This window comes from Athene noctua, unplaced genomic scaffold (genome assembly GCF_965140245.1).
Source record: "Athene noctua unplaced genomic scaffold, bAthNoc1.hap1.1 HAP1_HAP1_scaffold_61, whole genome shotgun sequence".
NCBI lineage: Eukaryota > Metazoa > Chordata > Aves > Strigiformes > Strigidae > Athene > Athene noctua.
Genome location: NW_027437552.1, coordinates 39,244 through 55,341, shown reverse-complemented (window position 1 = coordinate 55,341; position 16,098 = coordinate 39,244). Strand labels below are relative to the sequence as shown.

The 16,098-nt window shown below is 51.4% G+C and overlaps 1 protein-coding gene across 1 annotated transcript in view; it reads right to left on the bottom strand.

Annotated features, from left to right (window-relative positions):
* The window catches only part of LOC141954997 (hydrocephalus-inducing protein homolog), a gene marked incomplete at its 5' end in the record, with an annotated part of 85,146 nt that overhangs the window by 31,221 nt on the left and 37,827 nt on the right, over window positions 1-16,098 (bottom strand). The window contains 6 exon segments of the mRNA XM_074895069.1: window positions 7,144-7,296; window positions 9,556-9,720; window positions 10,181-10,316; window positions 11,554-11,654; window positions 12,463-12,698; window positions 14,650-14,717. Coding sequence (XP_074751170.1) covers window positions 7,144-7,296; window positions 9,556-9,720; window positions 10,181-10,316; window positions 11,554-11,654; window positions 12,463-12,698; window positions 14,650-14,717 — 859 coding nt within the window.

The following is a 16,098-nucleotide window of genomic DNA, read 5'->3' as shown; positions in this document are numbered from 1 at the left end:
GGTTCCCACTGATCACCAGCTGCAGTGAGGTGCCCCAGTGCCTTCTGCTTTGGAAAATTCAGCTATAAATGTTCATAGCAGGGCACTAAAGCAATAAGCAGAAAGCAAACTGGAAGGCACGTGCCCTGTAGGCATGGCCCGGGCTTCCAAGCACTCTCTTCCCTCTGGTTTCTCATGGACCTCCCTCCACAGCTGCGGCAGTGAAGGTGCTGGACCCCAGCCCCTCTAAAACCACGTTCCCAGGGAGCAAGCCTGCAGAGAGGAAACACACACCGTGCTCCCTGGCCAGCGGGAAATGCACAGGGAGGCAGATGTACAGCTTCCAAGTGTCCATCACGGTGGTGGTGGTGCCTGCACCCCACACTTCAGTGCCGTGTTTGGGGTGACAGGCACTACTCACCCAAAACCCTGCAGTATTGTAAGAGAAGAGGTTTCCCCCCGCCTTTTTTATTTTTTAATGGAAAGCAACAGTGTGCTTGGAGGCCTGACACGATCCAAGCAAATGCTCGATCCAGATGAGGTTAGCTCGAGTTCCCATCCATCAGGCTGGCAGCACTCAGCTCTAACAGGACACCAGCCAGCCCAAGGGAGAAGAGTGTCAGAAAACCAAGCAGCACTTTGAAGTCTTGGGAAGCATTTTAAATAACCCCCCAAAGCGACCTCTGCTAGCAAGGGTAAGACTTTCTGCGGCCAGGGAAGCAAAAACTTGCTGACAGGCAGCGTCCCAGCAGCGTGTGTAGGATGCCCCAGCTAGGATAGCTCCTTAGGCTGGCTGTGCCCTGCATGGAGAACAGGTCGGGTCTGCACGCCTGCGTCCCAGGTGGAGCATGCCAAAGGCATCAACATTATTCCAAGTGCTGGCAAAATCAATCAACTCTGCTCCATTTAATTTGTCCTCTAGAGCTGCAAAAGAAAGTCTTTAAAAAAGCAAGATGAGAATGGGATGAAGGAAGGTTGTTGGCACAGGGTAAACTCTGGGGCCTCACACAGGATCCCACCACCCCTCCTCTGCTGCCCCTGCATCCCGTGCACAGCCCATCACTAGCCTCAGAGGATCCACTGCGCTGCCACCAGCCGAGGGCTACCCAGCCAAGGCGTTCACACCAAGCCGGTGGCTGTTAGCTTTTCTTTGCCCTCTGATTCATGGTAGCTCACTGGAAAAGGAGACCTGATAGCTCCACCCCAGAGGTGAATCTGCATGTCTGCTATCTGGCAAAGCTCATTTATCAAAGCTTGGCAACAAGCCAGGCAGTAAATTGTACCCAAGAAACTATGACTGAGGAATAATGACAGGCTGTCTCGATGGAGCCAGACTTTGAATTTCCCAGGGTGAGCCAGGGCCAACAGCCCACTCCAGAGGAGCAGGAATGGCATCGGGTCCTCATTCTTTCCGTTAGCATTTGGTGTGGGTCCAAGGGGCAGCACGGGGCAGCACAGTGCACCACTGAACAGGAGACCTGCCGGGACCAAAAGGCTCTGCCGGGCCAGACTCACTCAGGCTTCCAGGTCAGCTTCTGCCTGCGTGGATCCAGGCTGCGTCCCAGAGACAAGGAATCTCTTGGAGCCACGCTAAAAATTCCCCCCACTTTGAAGACCACGATCTAACTTCTGATAACGTCCCTGCTACTCGCTTATCCTTGAATGCTCCAGAACACAACCCAGCAGCCCTGTGCACTGGATAGACAAAAACAGTGGCTATTTCTGTCCCTGCAGGAGCTTGCACAGAGTCCCTGAGTGCTGGGCAAGGGTGGGGATCAATCACTTATTCAAGAAGCTCAATGCTGAGATCATTAGCTTCTCCCAGGACAGATTTCCACTGCGAATAAGAGCTGCCAGAATTTGGATATAAGACACCACTGTGCATCTAAGAGATGGATGGATGGATGGATGGATGGATGGATGGATGGATGGAATGGCATTGATGGCTGGGATGGGATGGATGCCCTAAGGGACGACTGAGGAGCCACCACACTCAGTTCTCTTGAAGCTGCATAAAGCTAGTTAATTAGGTGATCTGGTCATTCTGGCCTTGCACAAGTGAAAGAGGAAGCAGAACTCAGTATTAAAATGCAGCTGTACTTTACCAAGCCACAGCCCTAGCAAGGGAGCATTCACACCTTTGTCAGCCGACCCATCGCTCCTCACGGAGGCTGCACATGAAGGGGAAATAAAACCCCGTCCCACATCAGTTGTGCACAGAGCCTCCTCCCGGGTGTTTCAGCAGTCCTGAGGTGGGGGACCCCGCGTTCTTCATTTCAAAGCTACTCTTTATCCGCACAAACTGCCAGTGGCAGAAGAGAGCCCCAGACGGCCCCGAGCCCCAGCAGGAGGTGGAGGTCAGGGCACGAGGCTGGCTGGATGCTCCCACCAACCACCAGCCGCCTCCTGGCACCTCAGCACCAGCATCTCCTCGGCGAAAGCATGGATGGGGACCACTTTGGTTTAGCCTCTGCCCCAGAGCACCATCAAGGGGATGTTTTATGAAATCAAAAGGCAGAGCCTCTAAAAAAAAAAAGTAGCGTGGCACTCACTGCCACTGACAACAGAGCCTAACTTGTCAAGCTTGGTTCAGCCAATAGCAGACTGCTGAGCGAGCTAACTAAACTTGTCTCCATTTGTGTCCCTGGTCCAGAGCTCACCCCTCCAGAACCCATCTGCGCTTCCTCGCTGGGCTGGGGAGATCAGGGCCACCTGGTTTGATAACCAAACTCCTCCTGCTTTTCCTTTGGGAAAAGCACCCTCCTGAGTCACTCTTGCTTCTCGGAGCATAACTGCCTTGAAGATTCTACCCTTCTTTAATTCATTTAGCCAACAGGTACAGCATGATACGACAAGTTTAATTTCCCTAGACAAGCAGGATAATAATTTCTTCCATTACTAAAAAACAGCAATTCTGAAAGGGCATGAACTCATATAAGATACCTTACGTGATAAAAACCAAACTCCCCCCTGTGGCCAGGTTTCAGGCACCTTTTCCAAGGTCTCCTCCACACCTCTGCTCCCCTTTCTAAGAGCCACATGCTCTGGACTTAAGCCTGCTGGACCTAAGCCTGTGCGACACTGGGAGGGACGCAGCCTTCCACCTTCCTCGGGTTTTGGTACAACCTGTCACCAGGGCAAGACTGACGCTCCTGGCCATGACCCCTGCTCATGACTGATGCCGTGTGTTTCCAGGCACAGGTGGCTACAATGAATGGTTCCCTCCAGCTCTGGCAAGACCAAACTGGCTGGAAATCAGCAAATTGGTACTGCTGTATTAGCAAAACATGGCCTTTAAAACCTAAACTAAAAGGTGAGCTTTTGGAGCACCATGAGGCTCTGGTGAGACAGCTCTGCAAAGAGTTAAGCCTGTGCATCTGTTCCCGTGCTGGGCCTGGCTCATCCCCATCCCTCACTTTGCCAGCTGACATTCTGGTATATTTTGTTTTCTGTATCGGGGCGACTGACACTGGCACTGCCTGGCTCTCTGGCCCAGTCGCTGTGCTGGTGGAGGCGACTGACACTGGTTCTGCCTGTTCCCCCGGCCCGGATACTGTACCAGTAACTTCACTCTCAGGTTCTGTAGCCTTTTCTCCCCCCTGAGGGCAGTGGGTGGTATTAAAGAGGACACGGTAGGCATGGGCAAGTCCCCAACACATTGCAGCGATTTGTGTCTCCTGGGTTTTGCCAGTTTGGTAACACACCCTTTCTAAGCACTCCATCAGCTTCTCAGGGCTCTGCATTTGTTCAGGAGTGAAGTTCCGAAGCATTGGGGGTGCCCACCGACTCAGGCCTTCGCCCATCTTTTCCCACACCCCTTGCCACTCACTATTATCTGACCTCGGGGCAGGTTTCCGGGCACTGCTATTGTTAGAGAAGCGCCGCATGGCCAAAACAAGATCTGGCAGGCATTCAGAAAGCATTGTGCTGCAATCACAGTGGCCTGCAGGCTCCAAGGATAATTGAAACTCTCAAAAACTGAGAGGATCTCTTCCCCTGGCTCACCCACAGAGGGGGTGAGACCCCTAACAAAAGCCCAAACGGCAAACAGGTACCGGCCCGCCCCCCCCCAGCGATACAAACACATTATAAGCAGTCAGGAGCCAGTACAGCAAAATAAGACCCTTTACACATTTTCCACTGATAACAAACACCAGCACTGGGAACACACAGTGGATATAAGGAATAATCCAGCTCCACCACGCAAGCAAGTGGGCCAGCATTGAAAACATTGTCTTATCAAACCGTACAAATACAAACAGAAAAATTGCACCCAACAGATTGCTCTAGCACACTCTGGTCAGGGTCTGTCCCTTTTTGATTCTTATTTCAACCCTCTTGTGCCCCACGTTGGTGCGCCAAAAAGGCTGTGATGGTTTAGGCCCTGCCGGGACCGGAGACCACGTTGCTGTTGTCACTCCCCCACCCTCGGATACAAGTAGGGCACAAACCCCGGGTTGAGATAAGAAGAAATTTAATACAGCAGTGTAATAAACAATCTGAACAACAACAGTAGCTATGATAACAACAATAAACAGTAATAACAGTAAACAAGACAAAAGATATACAGAGAAATACCGCAATGGTTACAGACAGCCCCGTGCTCCCCGTCACCAAAGCCACAAAGGAAAAAGAATTCCCACGCTCCCGCGCCTGGACCTGAGGTCAGCATGGTATGAATAACCTGGCTGGAGATTCCTTCCCCCTCTCTGCTGGGGAAAACTTAACCCTATCCTAGCTGAACCAGGACAGCATCTTATCTTCAAAAGTTCTGCTCACCTTGGAAGAGACCCCATATTCAGGGCCAGTGTTGCCCATATCCTGGAAAGTTAATTCAACACTCATTTCTAAATAGCATTACAGATATCATTTGAAGGGCACAGCACTGTTACCCACAAAAAAAGCATCTTGCCTTGCTCAGATAATGCTCTTTTCTCCCATAGAGCAAGAAGAAATCTTGACTTGACAGGAACAGCAATTTGCAGGTGATGGTTAATACCACCACCAAGGTGGCACCATGGCCATCTGCATTACAGCATTTTCCTTTCCTGTTTCGAACAAGATACTAAACTTATACTTGCCCTGTTGCTGTCCCTTTATTAATCTTGTTCGGTTTGTTGAGCTGCCAGTCAGCGTGCTGTAACATTGCTGATGCAATGCTGCTGTGAAAATTTCAATCATAGCTCCTTCCTTTGATCAGGGACCGTGATCTCTAAGCCTGACTGCAAACAGCCACGGTTTTGAGATCAGCCATCAAACAGGAGACAGGGAAATCACAGCTCACCGACCTGCAGCAATCTCCAGGCAGGAAATCAAAGCAGCAGCTTTTCTGTCTTAGAGAACACAAGACTTGGGCTCAGGGGCACAACTGGATGCAGGATGCCCAAGTCACCCACCAGCAAGGCTAAGGGACTGCCTCTGCTCTCAGAGGTACGTGTGCAGTTCACCCTGGCACCTGACTGCATCTCAGATCTTATCTCCAAAATTATTCAGTCCTCTCTTCTTCCCCTCAATAAACGGTCAGGCAGCCTAAGGCAGCAGCAAAGGGCAAAACTTCAACTGAGGCAGCAAAGCAGCACCAAAGGAGGCAGCTGCTGGGGGCAGGGAGCAGCTGGAGCACACCTCGCCTGCCGCAGTGCTGCTCCCCTGGAGCTCAGCATCGGGGGGATGAAGAGTCTGAAGAGCCCTTGCTGAAACGACTGATCGAGCAGGTTCTCAGGACCTGCTCCCTTGAACACCTCCGTGATAGCAGCAGCTGTCCTGAGAAGCCGAGATGCTCACGGTGGGGTAAGTCAAGCCTGTGGGGTCAGCAGGGGGGACTACGGAGCAGCAGAGCCCACCCTTACTGCAGGGCAAGAAACCATCCCTGACCCCCCTGCTATTATTGTTCTATTTATTGATTAGCCACAATATTTGCAGAGATGGCAGTGAAGCAGGATAGGACTCATTGCCCAGCCCCACGCCTTAGGGCCCTGAGGCAATGCAGAGGCAGAGACACCCTGCGAGCCCCCCGGGACACACAGGCTGCCCGGGGAGGGAGGGCAGGCGTGAGGCCGGACAGCAGTGCCGGAGCAGCTCTGCGGGTCAGGGCCTGCTATGAGCACGCAAACCCCGTCCTTCACACACCAGCACCACCCACCCCAGGTGGCTTGCTCTCTGCAGAGATGGAAAGCAGGTTTTCATTGTGGAATCAAAGCAAGCTGCCCTGGGAATCCCCCACTTTGAGGTTACGTTTATCCCCCAAACAGCTGGAAAAGCCGCGTGAGGGAAATTCAGCCCCGTCCTCGGCCCAGGAGGCTGAGCCTGTACTCTCACACACTGCCTGATGCTCCATCCACAACACCCAGTCCACACTGCCAGGCCTGGGCTAACCAGCCCCAGGAGTCTGACCCACCGGACATGGAGAAGAACAAACCCCCTCCGAACCCTGCTTTCAAGCCCCTCACAGATCCCCCCTCCAGTGGGGAGCACACCCCACCTGGCCTCAGCGCACAAGCCCGTGCTGGCTGCATCAGCCCTGCTCCCCCTGCCAGGAGCAACCCACCCTCCCTGGGCCGTGCAGCTTCTCACCCTACGCAGCCTCCAGGATTAAAGAGCCTTTCTCTGCAGCCAGTCTCCAGAGGTGCTCTGCAACGCGACGGACTCCACCGTAGGTACACCACCCTTACACGTATGTTCTTGTGCAACAACCCAGCTGGTTTGACACCCAGCAGGTGTGAAACTCACCTCACTGCGAGCAGTTTGAGGCCAGACCTCACACCCTAGTCTCTGTCATTACCAGCAGTTCGGCACAAAGCAAATGCAGATCTAACAGGGAAACCGTGTGGAAACCCATGCCCTTTCAGGAGCAAAGGGCCACGGCGTTCTCTTGGTCTCAGAGCTCCAAACACATGAGTCTTAGAGCTAAATACCTTCCACAAAATAAAGGGAGAACTTGCAACACTGATCCAGACTCATTTCTGCTCAAGCATCTACGCAAATTTTCTGTTTTACTCAGGGGTCCCCCAGCTAAAACTGCCCCCAGACCAGGCTCCTCTTGCTGCATTGTGATGGAATACATTGCTTTCTCAATCATCTAGTGATATGCAAATGTTGCATACAATAATTAAGTCACAGGTTGCTCGTCAGTCATTTTTGTTGGAAAATAGCTCCACAGACACTTACCATTGTTGCCCTGAAGGATGCAGGGATGACACTCTGATTGGAGAGGTGGAGAGTTTGGGAGGCATCTTGCAGAACTTGGATACTGCCAAAATTTATTTTGCTTGGATGCACGTAGACAACTGGTCCTTCTCCAGTGCTCACTAGATGGATTTTCTGCTCCAGAAAGCAGGTAGGAAAGATCAAAAAAAAGAAGAGAGAAAGTTTAAAATGATTAAACGGCTCTAAGGGTACTCCTAGACTGGGGGATAATTACGGCTGTTTGAAGTTTTCAGTGTTGTAAAACTGAAACCAAAGGCCTGGAGCCAGTGTGGGACCTGGACTGATCCCATCTGAAAGGCACAAGCTCCCGTTATCAGGGGATAAAGAAACCCTGTTTCCCATGCTTGCTTTTTCACACCTCCTCCGCACTGGTAACTCTCCTTCCTCTACCTTGTGCCTGCTCCCACTCCTTCTACTGCTCAGTCTTGCCCCAGAGCACCCTCCCTGACTCCTGCTGCTGCACAGCACACTGGGACAGTGGCTTTAGTCCCAAAGCTACGCCTGTGAAAGCCAGCACCAGCCAGAGGCAAAGCAGGCCCTTCAGAGTAGAGATCACACAAGTTAGTTGCTCTGATTTGCACTTACGTCTATTCCTGGTATTATACGGATAATGGGCATTAATTATTAATTACATCATTCAAGCAGTATTTTTTCCTTTTGACAGTCTGAGACCCAAAAGTTCTGTTCTTGAAGAACTGTCACAGACTACTGGGGAAGGAATGTGGATCCCTTTGCTAAACCACCTCCTCACATCAGTAAAAACATTCAGGAGGCATTCAGGAGATTTAGCAGCATCATTTCCACTTGTTTCATTAAAAGTTTAAATCCCTGTAACTACTTCCAAAATGTCAGCCTTTCTTTCTGTTACAGAAAGCTTAAGGCTCACAGGAGCCCTCCGACATCCTCTTTCATGCTCAGAGATGAGAAGACATTTTAAAACAGCTGCTTCAAAAGTTGATATCCTTTTAAATTAAAGCTTAATTAACTGTATTTGATCTTGATTTCAGCTAGATGAAGCCAGGACACTACAGACAACATTCTCTTGCCTACATTTTGTGGTCATTGCTGCTGTTGTGTATGCCTGACTGTGAACATCAGCCTTCAGGAAGCTTTAGTCCAGGAATGCTTTGCCTCATCCATTTCCAAGCTTGGCAGAAAAAAAAGTGTCTCTGTGCTCCAGGTGCAAGCGGCGTGGAGACTCATGAGTCTTTGGCTGGGGCTCTCGGCAAAGAGCTATGATGGGTGTTTCTCAGACGCGATGGGCCTGACTTTCAGCACGGCCTCTTACACAGCGCTTGCGTTAGCAGGATTCAGGGATGTCCCTGTGTGCTCCTGAACAAAAGGCCTAACGAAGCACCAGAGCTCTTCATCTAATCGCACAGCAGAGTACGAGACCCAGGGGTTGTTCTGGGCTTCAGACTGGCCTTCTTATCCTGTCTGACCTAGCTGTAATTAAATGCTGTGTCAGACACTTAGATTACCACCTGGGATGATACCATCCTTCCTCTTCTCTAGGTGAAGGGGAGTGGCTGCAAGTATACTTGAGATTACAAGACCTCCTGACCTTGTTAATGGATAGGAACCAGTAAAGTAGGATGCTTAGTTTTAACGTTAACCATCACTTGTGTTTCACTAGCTTTTATTTTTCCTGTATTGTACTGCAATGTATACTATTTCATTTATACTCTTTTCCTAACTACCCTCTGACATCTCACCCACTTGTAAAACATCTTGAAACCTGTAAACCCTTGCCTAGTGGAGACAAAACAGGCCTTAGACAGCCTGGTAACCTCCCTGAGTACATCCCTGATAACAGGGACCTAAGAACGCAAGACAAGCGCCTGAGAAGACGCCAGTGTCACGAAAAGCGACTGGGAGCGGGTTTACACCAACCCCCTCGGAACAAACAGGAGCTGAAGGATGGTGAGGTCACTCCATGACCATGCATGGACACGGGAAACCTCAAGTTCAGCCAGCGGGCAGTGTGAGGAAGACGATGTGGACCACCAGGGGGGAGAAGACCCTCAGTCTATTTTTACAATGCACGCTCATTTACTACGTAAATGAATTCTGTATATTAGTCAGAGAGCTTTGCTAGTAGCTGTGGCACTTGTGGTGGAGCGATCCCCAGCGCTGCCCAGCGCTGCGAATAAAGAATCCCTGCTGAACCGTCATAATTCTGACTGTGAAGCTCTTTGTTTCACAGACATTAGCTGTTGCGTGTGCCACAAACCCCTTCTTTCCTTGTCCGCACCAGCATATATTACAAGTTCTTGTTTTCCCGGGAAGGATCCCCGGAGTTAGCAACCCTGCCTGAGGCTTCACACCCCACCAAGAGGAGTCGCACCAAGGCCCACGTCCCCCAGAACTCACCAGAGGGGATCCGTCACTCCCAAACACTGCAACATGAGCAACAGTGTCCTGCTCTCCCGTCACCTGGGCCTCCAGCGTCAACGGGACCTCCACGGAGCTGCGAGGCTGGACAATCCCCCACGGCACGGGGCTGGAGTACCACACAGAAGCGTCCTCCTTGTGCTCCTGTAAGGGACAGAGTCAAACGCAACACACAGGAGTGACCTTGGGGGAAACTTTGAACTCCTCAACATCTACCACAATGGCAATTCACACACATTTTCAAAAACCCCTAGGAGAAAGCAGAAAAGTACAAAGCAAGATACAAGACTTGTATGGGCTTAGCATCCTCAGAGGGTCCAAAACCTGCTGCACCCACAAACACCCACTCCTGTGCTGGCAGCCTCCTTGCAGAAGCTTTTCACAACCCTCTAAGTTCTCCTGCATGAAAGCACCCCAAAGACTAGAATATAAACTGCTTCCTAAAAAGTTTAAACTGCTTCCTGAAGTTTATATTCAGGTAGCTTCCTTTTCTCAGCAACCTTTAGGTTTCAATATAAACCAGCAAGGCCTTATCCAAAACCCTTTTTTTCCCTAATAAACCCTTGGTAACGTCTGAGGGCAGGAGGCGGATGCAATGCCAAACCTGAGGAAGAACCCTGTAGCAGCCTGGGAGATCGCTGTCATTCACAAGGGTCAGCATCTGCTGGTAAGGGTATTTTAGAGAGCACCGTCCGAACATCATGACAGGGTTGAGCACTCGCAGCGCAGGAACCACGCATCTAGGCAAAGAGAGGACCAAAAGGGAATTAGAGATACGAGAGAATGTGGAGTTCGTTTACTCCCCAAGTAGCATGAAACAGAGCATAGCACATTTGTCAAATAGACACTTAATACCCCTACAGCGATAAATGGCCTTTAACTGCTTCTGACTCCACCACCGCCTGTAAAGCTGGGGCAAACCCCGGCACTCGGCCTCGCAGAGGCTGCCAGGTGCCCGGGCAGCGCACGGTGCCCTGTGCCAGAGCTCCCTGATCAGCTCTGCCCGCTCTTTGCCCCAGGAGGCTTGCAAGGACCCTCCCAACAGTCCCGGCAAGGCGTGAGCTCTGGGGCAGCCTTCCCCCCGAGTGCTCACCAAGGCTCAAAGGGCACAAGACCCCAGTGTCTCAGTGAGAACGACTGCCTCCTCTCCCACACCGCTGTTGCCCTGCCTGAGAATTCAGCCCTTTGCCCGGCGATGGAGGGCACAAGCCACCCCCTGCCTCAGGCAGTGGGGGATCACCCTCTCCCAGCTCCTGCACCCCACGGCTCCGTGCACTCTCTGTCCCCATTTGCACTTGTTTTACAAAACTGCAGCCCAGGCACTGACTGGGAGAGGGAACAGCACAGTGAACTCATCCCTCTTGGAATTAAACCGACACCCACCGCAGCACAACAGGGCTGAATCTGCCTGCAGCAAGAACAACTTTTGGCTTAAGTCTGAGAACATTAATGCTCAAAAGAACCAGAGGGAAGCAGAGAAACCTGAGCTCACCTTCCACATCAAGGACTACTTTCCCCTTCATAAGATCTTGCTTTGAGCTTCCCCTCACCAGTCCTGCCATAAGCCCCTTTCCCCTTCCCACGCGCCTTTGTTAAGTGACCCAGACACCAGCTCTCAGCAGGCTGCTCACTGCGGCCCAAATGGATGTTGTATTTTGGCTGCAACCCAGCACAAGTCCGCCACTTGCAGGAAGGAGGAAAGATGGCCCTTTGGAAATTTGTTACACCTCAAGCACCAAAACCCAGGCCAATAATGAATAGAATTACTGTTCCCTTTAGAAAAAGGCTCAGGGCCACGCCTGTCCGTGGAGCACAGGTGCTGCTTTCAGAACACTGCCCATCTCACATCTGGCTGGGCAGAACTACGTCATTAAGCAACACTTGTCACTGGGAGATGGAGCCAGCAAACCACGTGCAAGGCAGCGTGGTGCTGGATGCACGAGGAGAGACGACGAGCTTCAAGGAAAGCGCCGATACCTGGCTGTGAGGAGCAGCGCCGACACCGCCCTGCCAACACCGCACACGTCCACCACCAGAGCCAGCTCGTAGCTCTGCAGAGTGTTGGAGCACAGGGTGACCTGGTGGAAGAGAAGAGCATCGAACACTTCATCACTCCCAAAAGCCATCGTGCACCTGTGCTGTCCTCCGGTTCTCGTTCCACGGGCAGGAAAGGGAGGATTTTGCCCTAACTCTTCTGCTGGTCCACAGACAGAGCACAGTTGCTGGGAGTAACAAAAGTCTTCTGACATATCTGCGTTGTTAAATACACCTTGCGCTTACCAGGGCACATGTAACCACGATTAGATTAATGCTCTACTCCCCACTGTATTAAAATTAAAGGACTAATTTTTAATCTCAACTACAACAGCATAAATGCAGAGGCAATCTGTTGAATTCAACAGATTCAGCTTTACACTGGGAAGCTGAGGGCAAAATGCAGCCCAGCAGGTGCTGTCAGTTCATGGCTGCCAGAGATTTTTCAGTCCCCACTGGAGATCACGGCAGTGAATACAACTCATTCTGCTCATCAGGAGGGGACAAATAAGACTGGGAAGAAAAGCAAAGTGCTTTATACAATGACATCTCTCTTTTTAACAGCCACCTTCTGTCCTCACCCTTCCTTCGCCCACTTTAAATCAAAGAAACTGCTCCAAGCAGCTCTCAGAAACAGATGAATGGCTTCTGCACTTGACCATATGGGACATGATCTTCAGCTGACCATTCTGGGAACAAAGCAGTGGTCCTCCAGAAAAGCCCCAGAGTAACCCAGCTAACAAAAGCCCAACACCAGTGCAGATATCCTCCCCGCGTTACGCTCAGAGCTAGCGGTGCTAAAGCCCTCCCATCCCTCAGTGAAGCTCCAGCTCCACCCGCTTCTTCCCATACCTGGATATCCAGGAATCCCAGGGGGCGGATGGTCCCTCTGCGGGGCTTTATGCTGAATTCTCTTGGCCTGAGTTGACGCTGGGCTCCCTTTCTCTGGAGTAGGCGAGTGTTTTCTGTGATCTGAGCAAGACTGCTGACACTGGGCTCTCCCAAGCCGTCCCCAGGAATGCGAAGGTTGAAGGTGAGGGGCACCAAGGAGTTGTTGGTGAGGCGACATGACAAGGTGTGAGGAAAGCCTAGGAAAATAACACAAATATGAATTTATGCACCAACTGTCCCATGATTCCTGGTGTGAATAGCCTGTTACGATAAAACTGGGCTTGGAGTTTAGCTCTTTTCAATCTGAAGTACAGCTAACTGAGAAGTTACGCCAGGAATTAATTGTCACTTAAGCTCCCTTTTACGCTGATCGCAGAGATTCCTTCCTTGGAAATGGCCACTCTTGGCGATGCTGAACACCACAAGTTTCTCTCTCTCTAGCTGTGAGGAGCTCTCTCGCCTGCCCCCAAACCTGCACCAATTAGTTCTCACTTACAAGTGTCCATCCAGATAGACCATTTATTCTCAAAATTCAATGCCCTGTTGACTCTGGGAACACTCCCACAGTTTTCAGTATATAAAAGCAGGGTATTGTCATCGAGGAGAAGCTGCAGTAAAAGGAGGGAAGGATGAAACTGGGAACAACAGCATGACGCAAAGCACTCTAATGCAGTTTCTCAAGGCAGGACCCTTAAGGCATCTCCTGCCTGGGGCTACCAGACTGAGCACGTGACAACTCATGGCCCCACACTGGAGGCAAACCTGATGCTTGCTCAGAAATCAGCAGGAGCCATGTTCCACCCCACCTAACAAACAGGACACGGCTTCCACACTGCACACTGCCCCGCACAGGTCGGCATCACTTGAGCTGTGATACTCGCCTTCCCTCATGGAAAAGCAGTGACACAGCCACACCTGGGGGGTGTTCTGCAGAGACAGGACATCAGCCCACAGCCTGCTCTGGCCTGGACATCTGGCTCAGCTGGCCAGCTCTGCGAGAAGGAGACATCTCCCGTGGCCTGCTCACCAAGCGTCGTTTGAATACAGACGGGGAGGAAAACCAACTGCAGCCACAGCGGGGGGGTTCTCCATGTCCAACCACAGTGACCACTGCCCACCTCCAGCAGTTACTCCAGCAGGGAGGCAGGAGGGGCACAAAAAGGACAAACAGACTTCACAATCCCAAACGAGACCAAAGTCACCAGATGCAGGTCAACAGTCAGCAGCACAACACAATAGCTGCCTTCAGCTGAAAAGCCCTTATTAATGAAATTACATTAGGGAGGATGAATCTCCTGTTACATCTCCACATTTCTGTCTGGTGTGTTTCTTCTTGTTTTATTCAAAAGGAAGTAAAGAAGTAGCAGAGTGGTGATGGAGGGAGGGGAGAAGCAGCTCAGGAAAGGCAATGAGTCTTCTTAAAAAGTCCATGAACAGCATGAAAACACAGAGGCATCCTGGGCACAGAATGATAATGGCCCTTCAATCAATCCACAATGGATTTCACATTTAAACTGTCGATCGTGTCAGTCAAAAGCCTTTTGTGAGACTGAGATGGAGAACCAGAAGCTGCATTTCAACGGGGACGCTCTGGATGCTCAGCCCCAGGCTCTGTCAGCAGAGCTGGGCCTGTGGTGGGGAAGGAAGAGCCCGTGGTCCGAGGACATCAGTGCCTGATTCAGAGCTACTGCTTGGGCATGTTACCTGGTGGGTGACAACGAGGGGCCCTCACAGCGCTAATTAACATCTGGCACTAAAGGTCAGGGGGGTAAATGGTATCCCTGCCTTGCAACAGGAACATTGACCCAGAGCAGCTACAGGCCAGTATGTGCCTTAAACTCCCTTCTGCTGCAGTCCCGTCCCCTGGGCCCTCTGGGACAAGGACTTTCACAGTCATTCTGCTGTCAAGGATTGAGAGGTTGGGGCTGAACAGACTACAAGGACACCAAAAAATACTGACTTTCTATCCCTTTGGTCCTACTGATCTCACGATGGCACAGGACTGCCTCAGCAACCAGCAGCCCTGGCTTTAACACCCTGAAGGCTGCTATGGAGGAGCACAAGTGACAGATGGTCTTATGTTAAAATGCTCCATTTTGGTAATTCCCAGAGCTCTCAACCCGTGGACCAAGCCCAGGGCACACTCACCGAAGGAGACATCACCGAAGTGGAGGGCAGGGACGTCGAAATGAAAAGTCGGTCCAATGACGCAGCCCCTGCAAGGACAAAGACAGGCAGAGGAGATGTTGGCTCGGTTAGAGAGAATGGCAAAGCGCTCAGCTTTCCGTACCGCTCGGGTGGGTAAAAGCTGCTCTCAGAACCACGGTGGGTTTCAAATCAACCTGTCACCCCCGTGCTCAGCACAGCACCCATGTGGACAGCACGCAGCCAAAGCAAAGTGGTCAGCACCCGACAGCTGCTGCTGAGGCTCAGGGCACCGCGGCAGGGTGTGCCCCCAGGCTGCCGCTGGCCCCAGGAAGGTCCCGGAACAAGTGATGGCTCTGTGCCTCGGTTTCCCCACCCGGCATGTGATGGACAGAGGTGTCCACACAAAAGGGGACTCACTGTAACGAGCCTTCCCAGCCACGGGTTCCCTGCTTTGGTATTTCTTAGCTGGAACTGGTGTTTCCATGGAGTATATGAACACCTTTCTCAGAAGACCTGATGCACACAATCATTACACATGCAGGACACATGAATCCAGGGGAGCCCCAAACATCCACTGAGAAGAGCAGCAACAGTTCTACGCAGAGGACAGTTCGATCTTGGAGAAGTATCAGCTTGTCACCAGTGCACCAGCTGACACACCCAAGGGCACCACCTCGCCCGTCCCTCAACTCAGCAGACAGGCTCCAAACTCCAAAACTCACTCACATCCACTGAAATCCGTACTCGAAGCTGCACAACAAACATTAATTGACTTCATGGTTGATGACAATCAATGCCAGCTCTGCCTCAGTTAAAAATCAAGGGCCACAGTGAACAGTGCCTTCTCATTTTACTCACAGGACTGCCACTGTCATTATCCACAGGTTCTGCACATGAACAGACCCCAGCAGCCCGCGGGAGGGACCTGCGTCCATCCCTGCTGTCCCATTTCCAGCATCCCTTTCCAAACACCAAGGAAACAAGCATCCAGCACCTCCTAAGGTTGGTTTCCATGTAACGAGTAATCACCTATGGTCTTGACACCTTCTGACCGCATAGTCAAAGAGCACTCAAAAACTGACTTTCAGGAGTTTCAATCCAACGCTACTTCTAGATTCTTGCAGTTGAATCAGCTCCTAAGAATAAGCCTGGTACCAAACCCCTGCTGATGGCGAAGTTCCCTCTCCAGGGACCTCACATAACCAGACTTGACCTCCCAAGCCCTAACAGCTTACTCCAGACGGAGCAAAGGGAGCAGATATGCTTTCCATCACAGCATTTGCCAGGAGATGATGGAAAAATACCTCCAAACCAGCCACGACTGGGGATGACATAAGGAAACTGCCAAGGATGAGCCTTGCCAAGCAAGTGGGGAAATGACTGCCCCTTCTCCTGAGTGCACCGAATCTGTGCTCTGGGAAGTTAAACTGGAATGACTGCCCAGAAGGC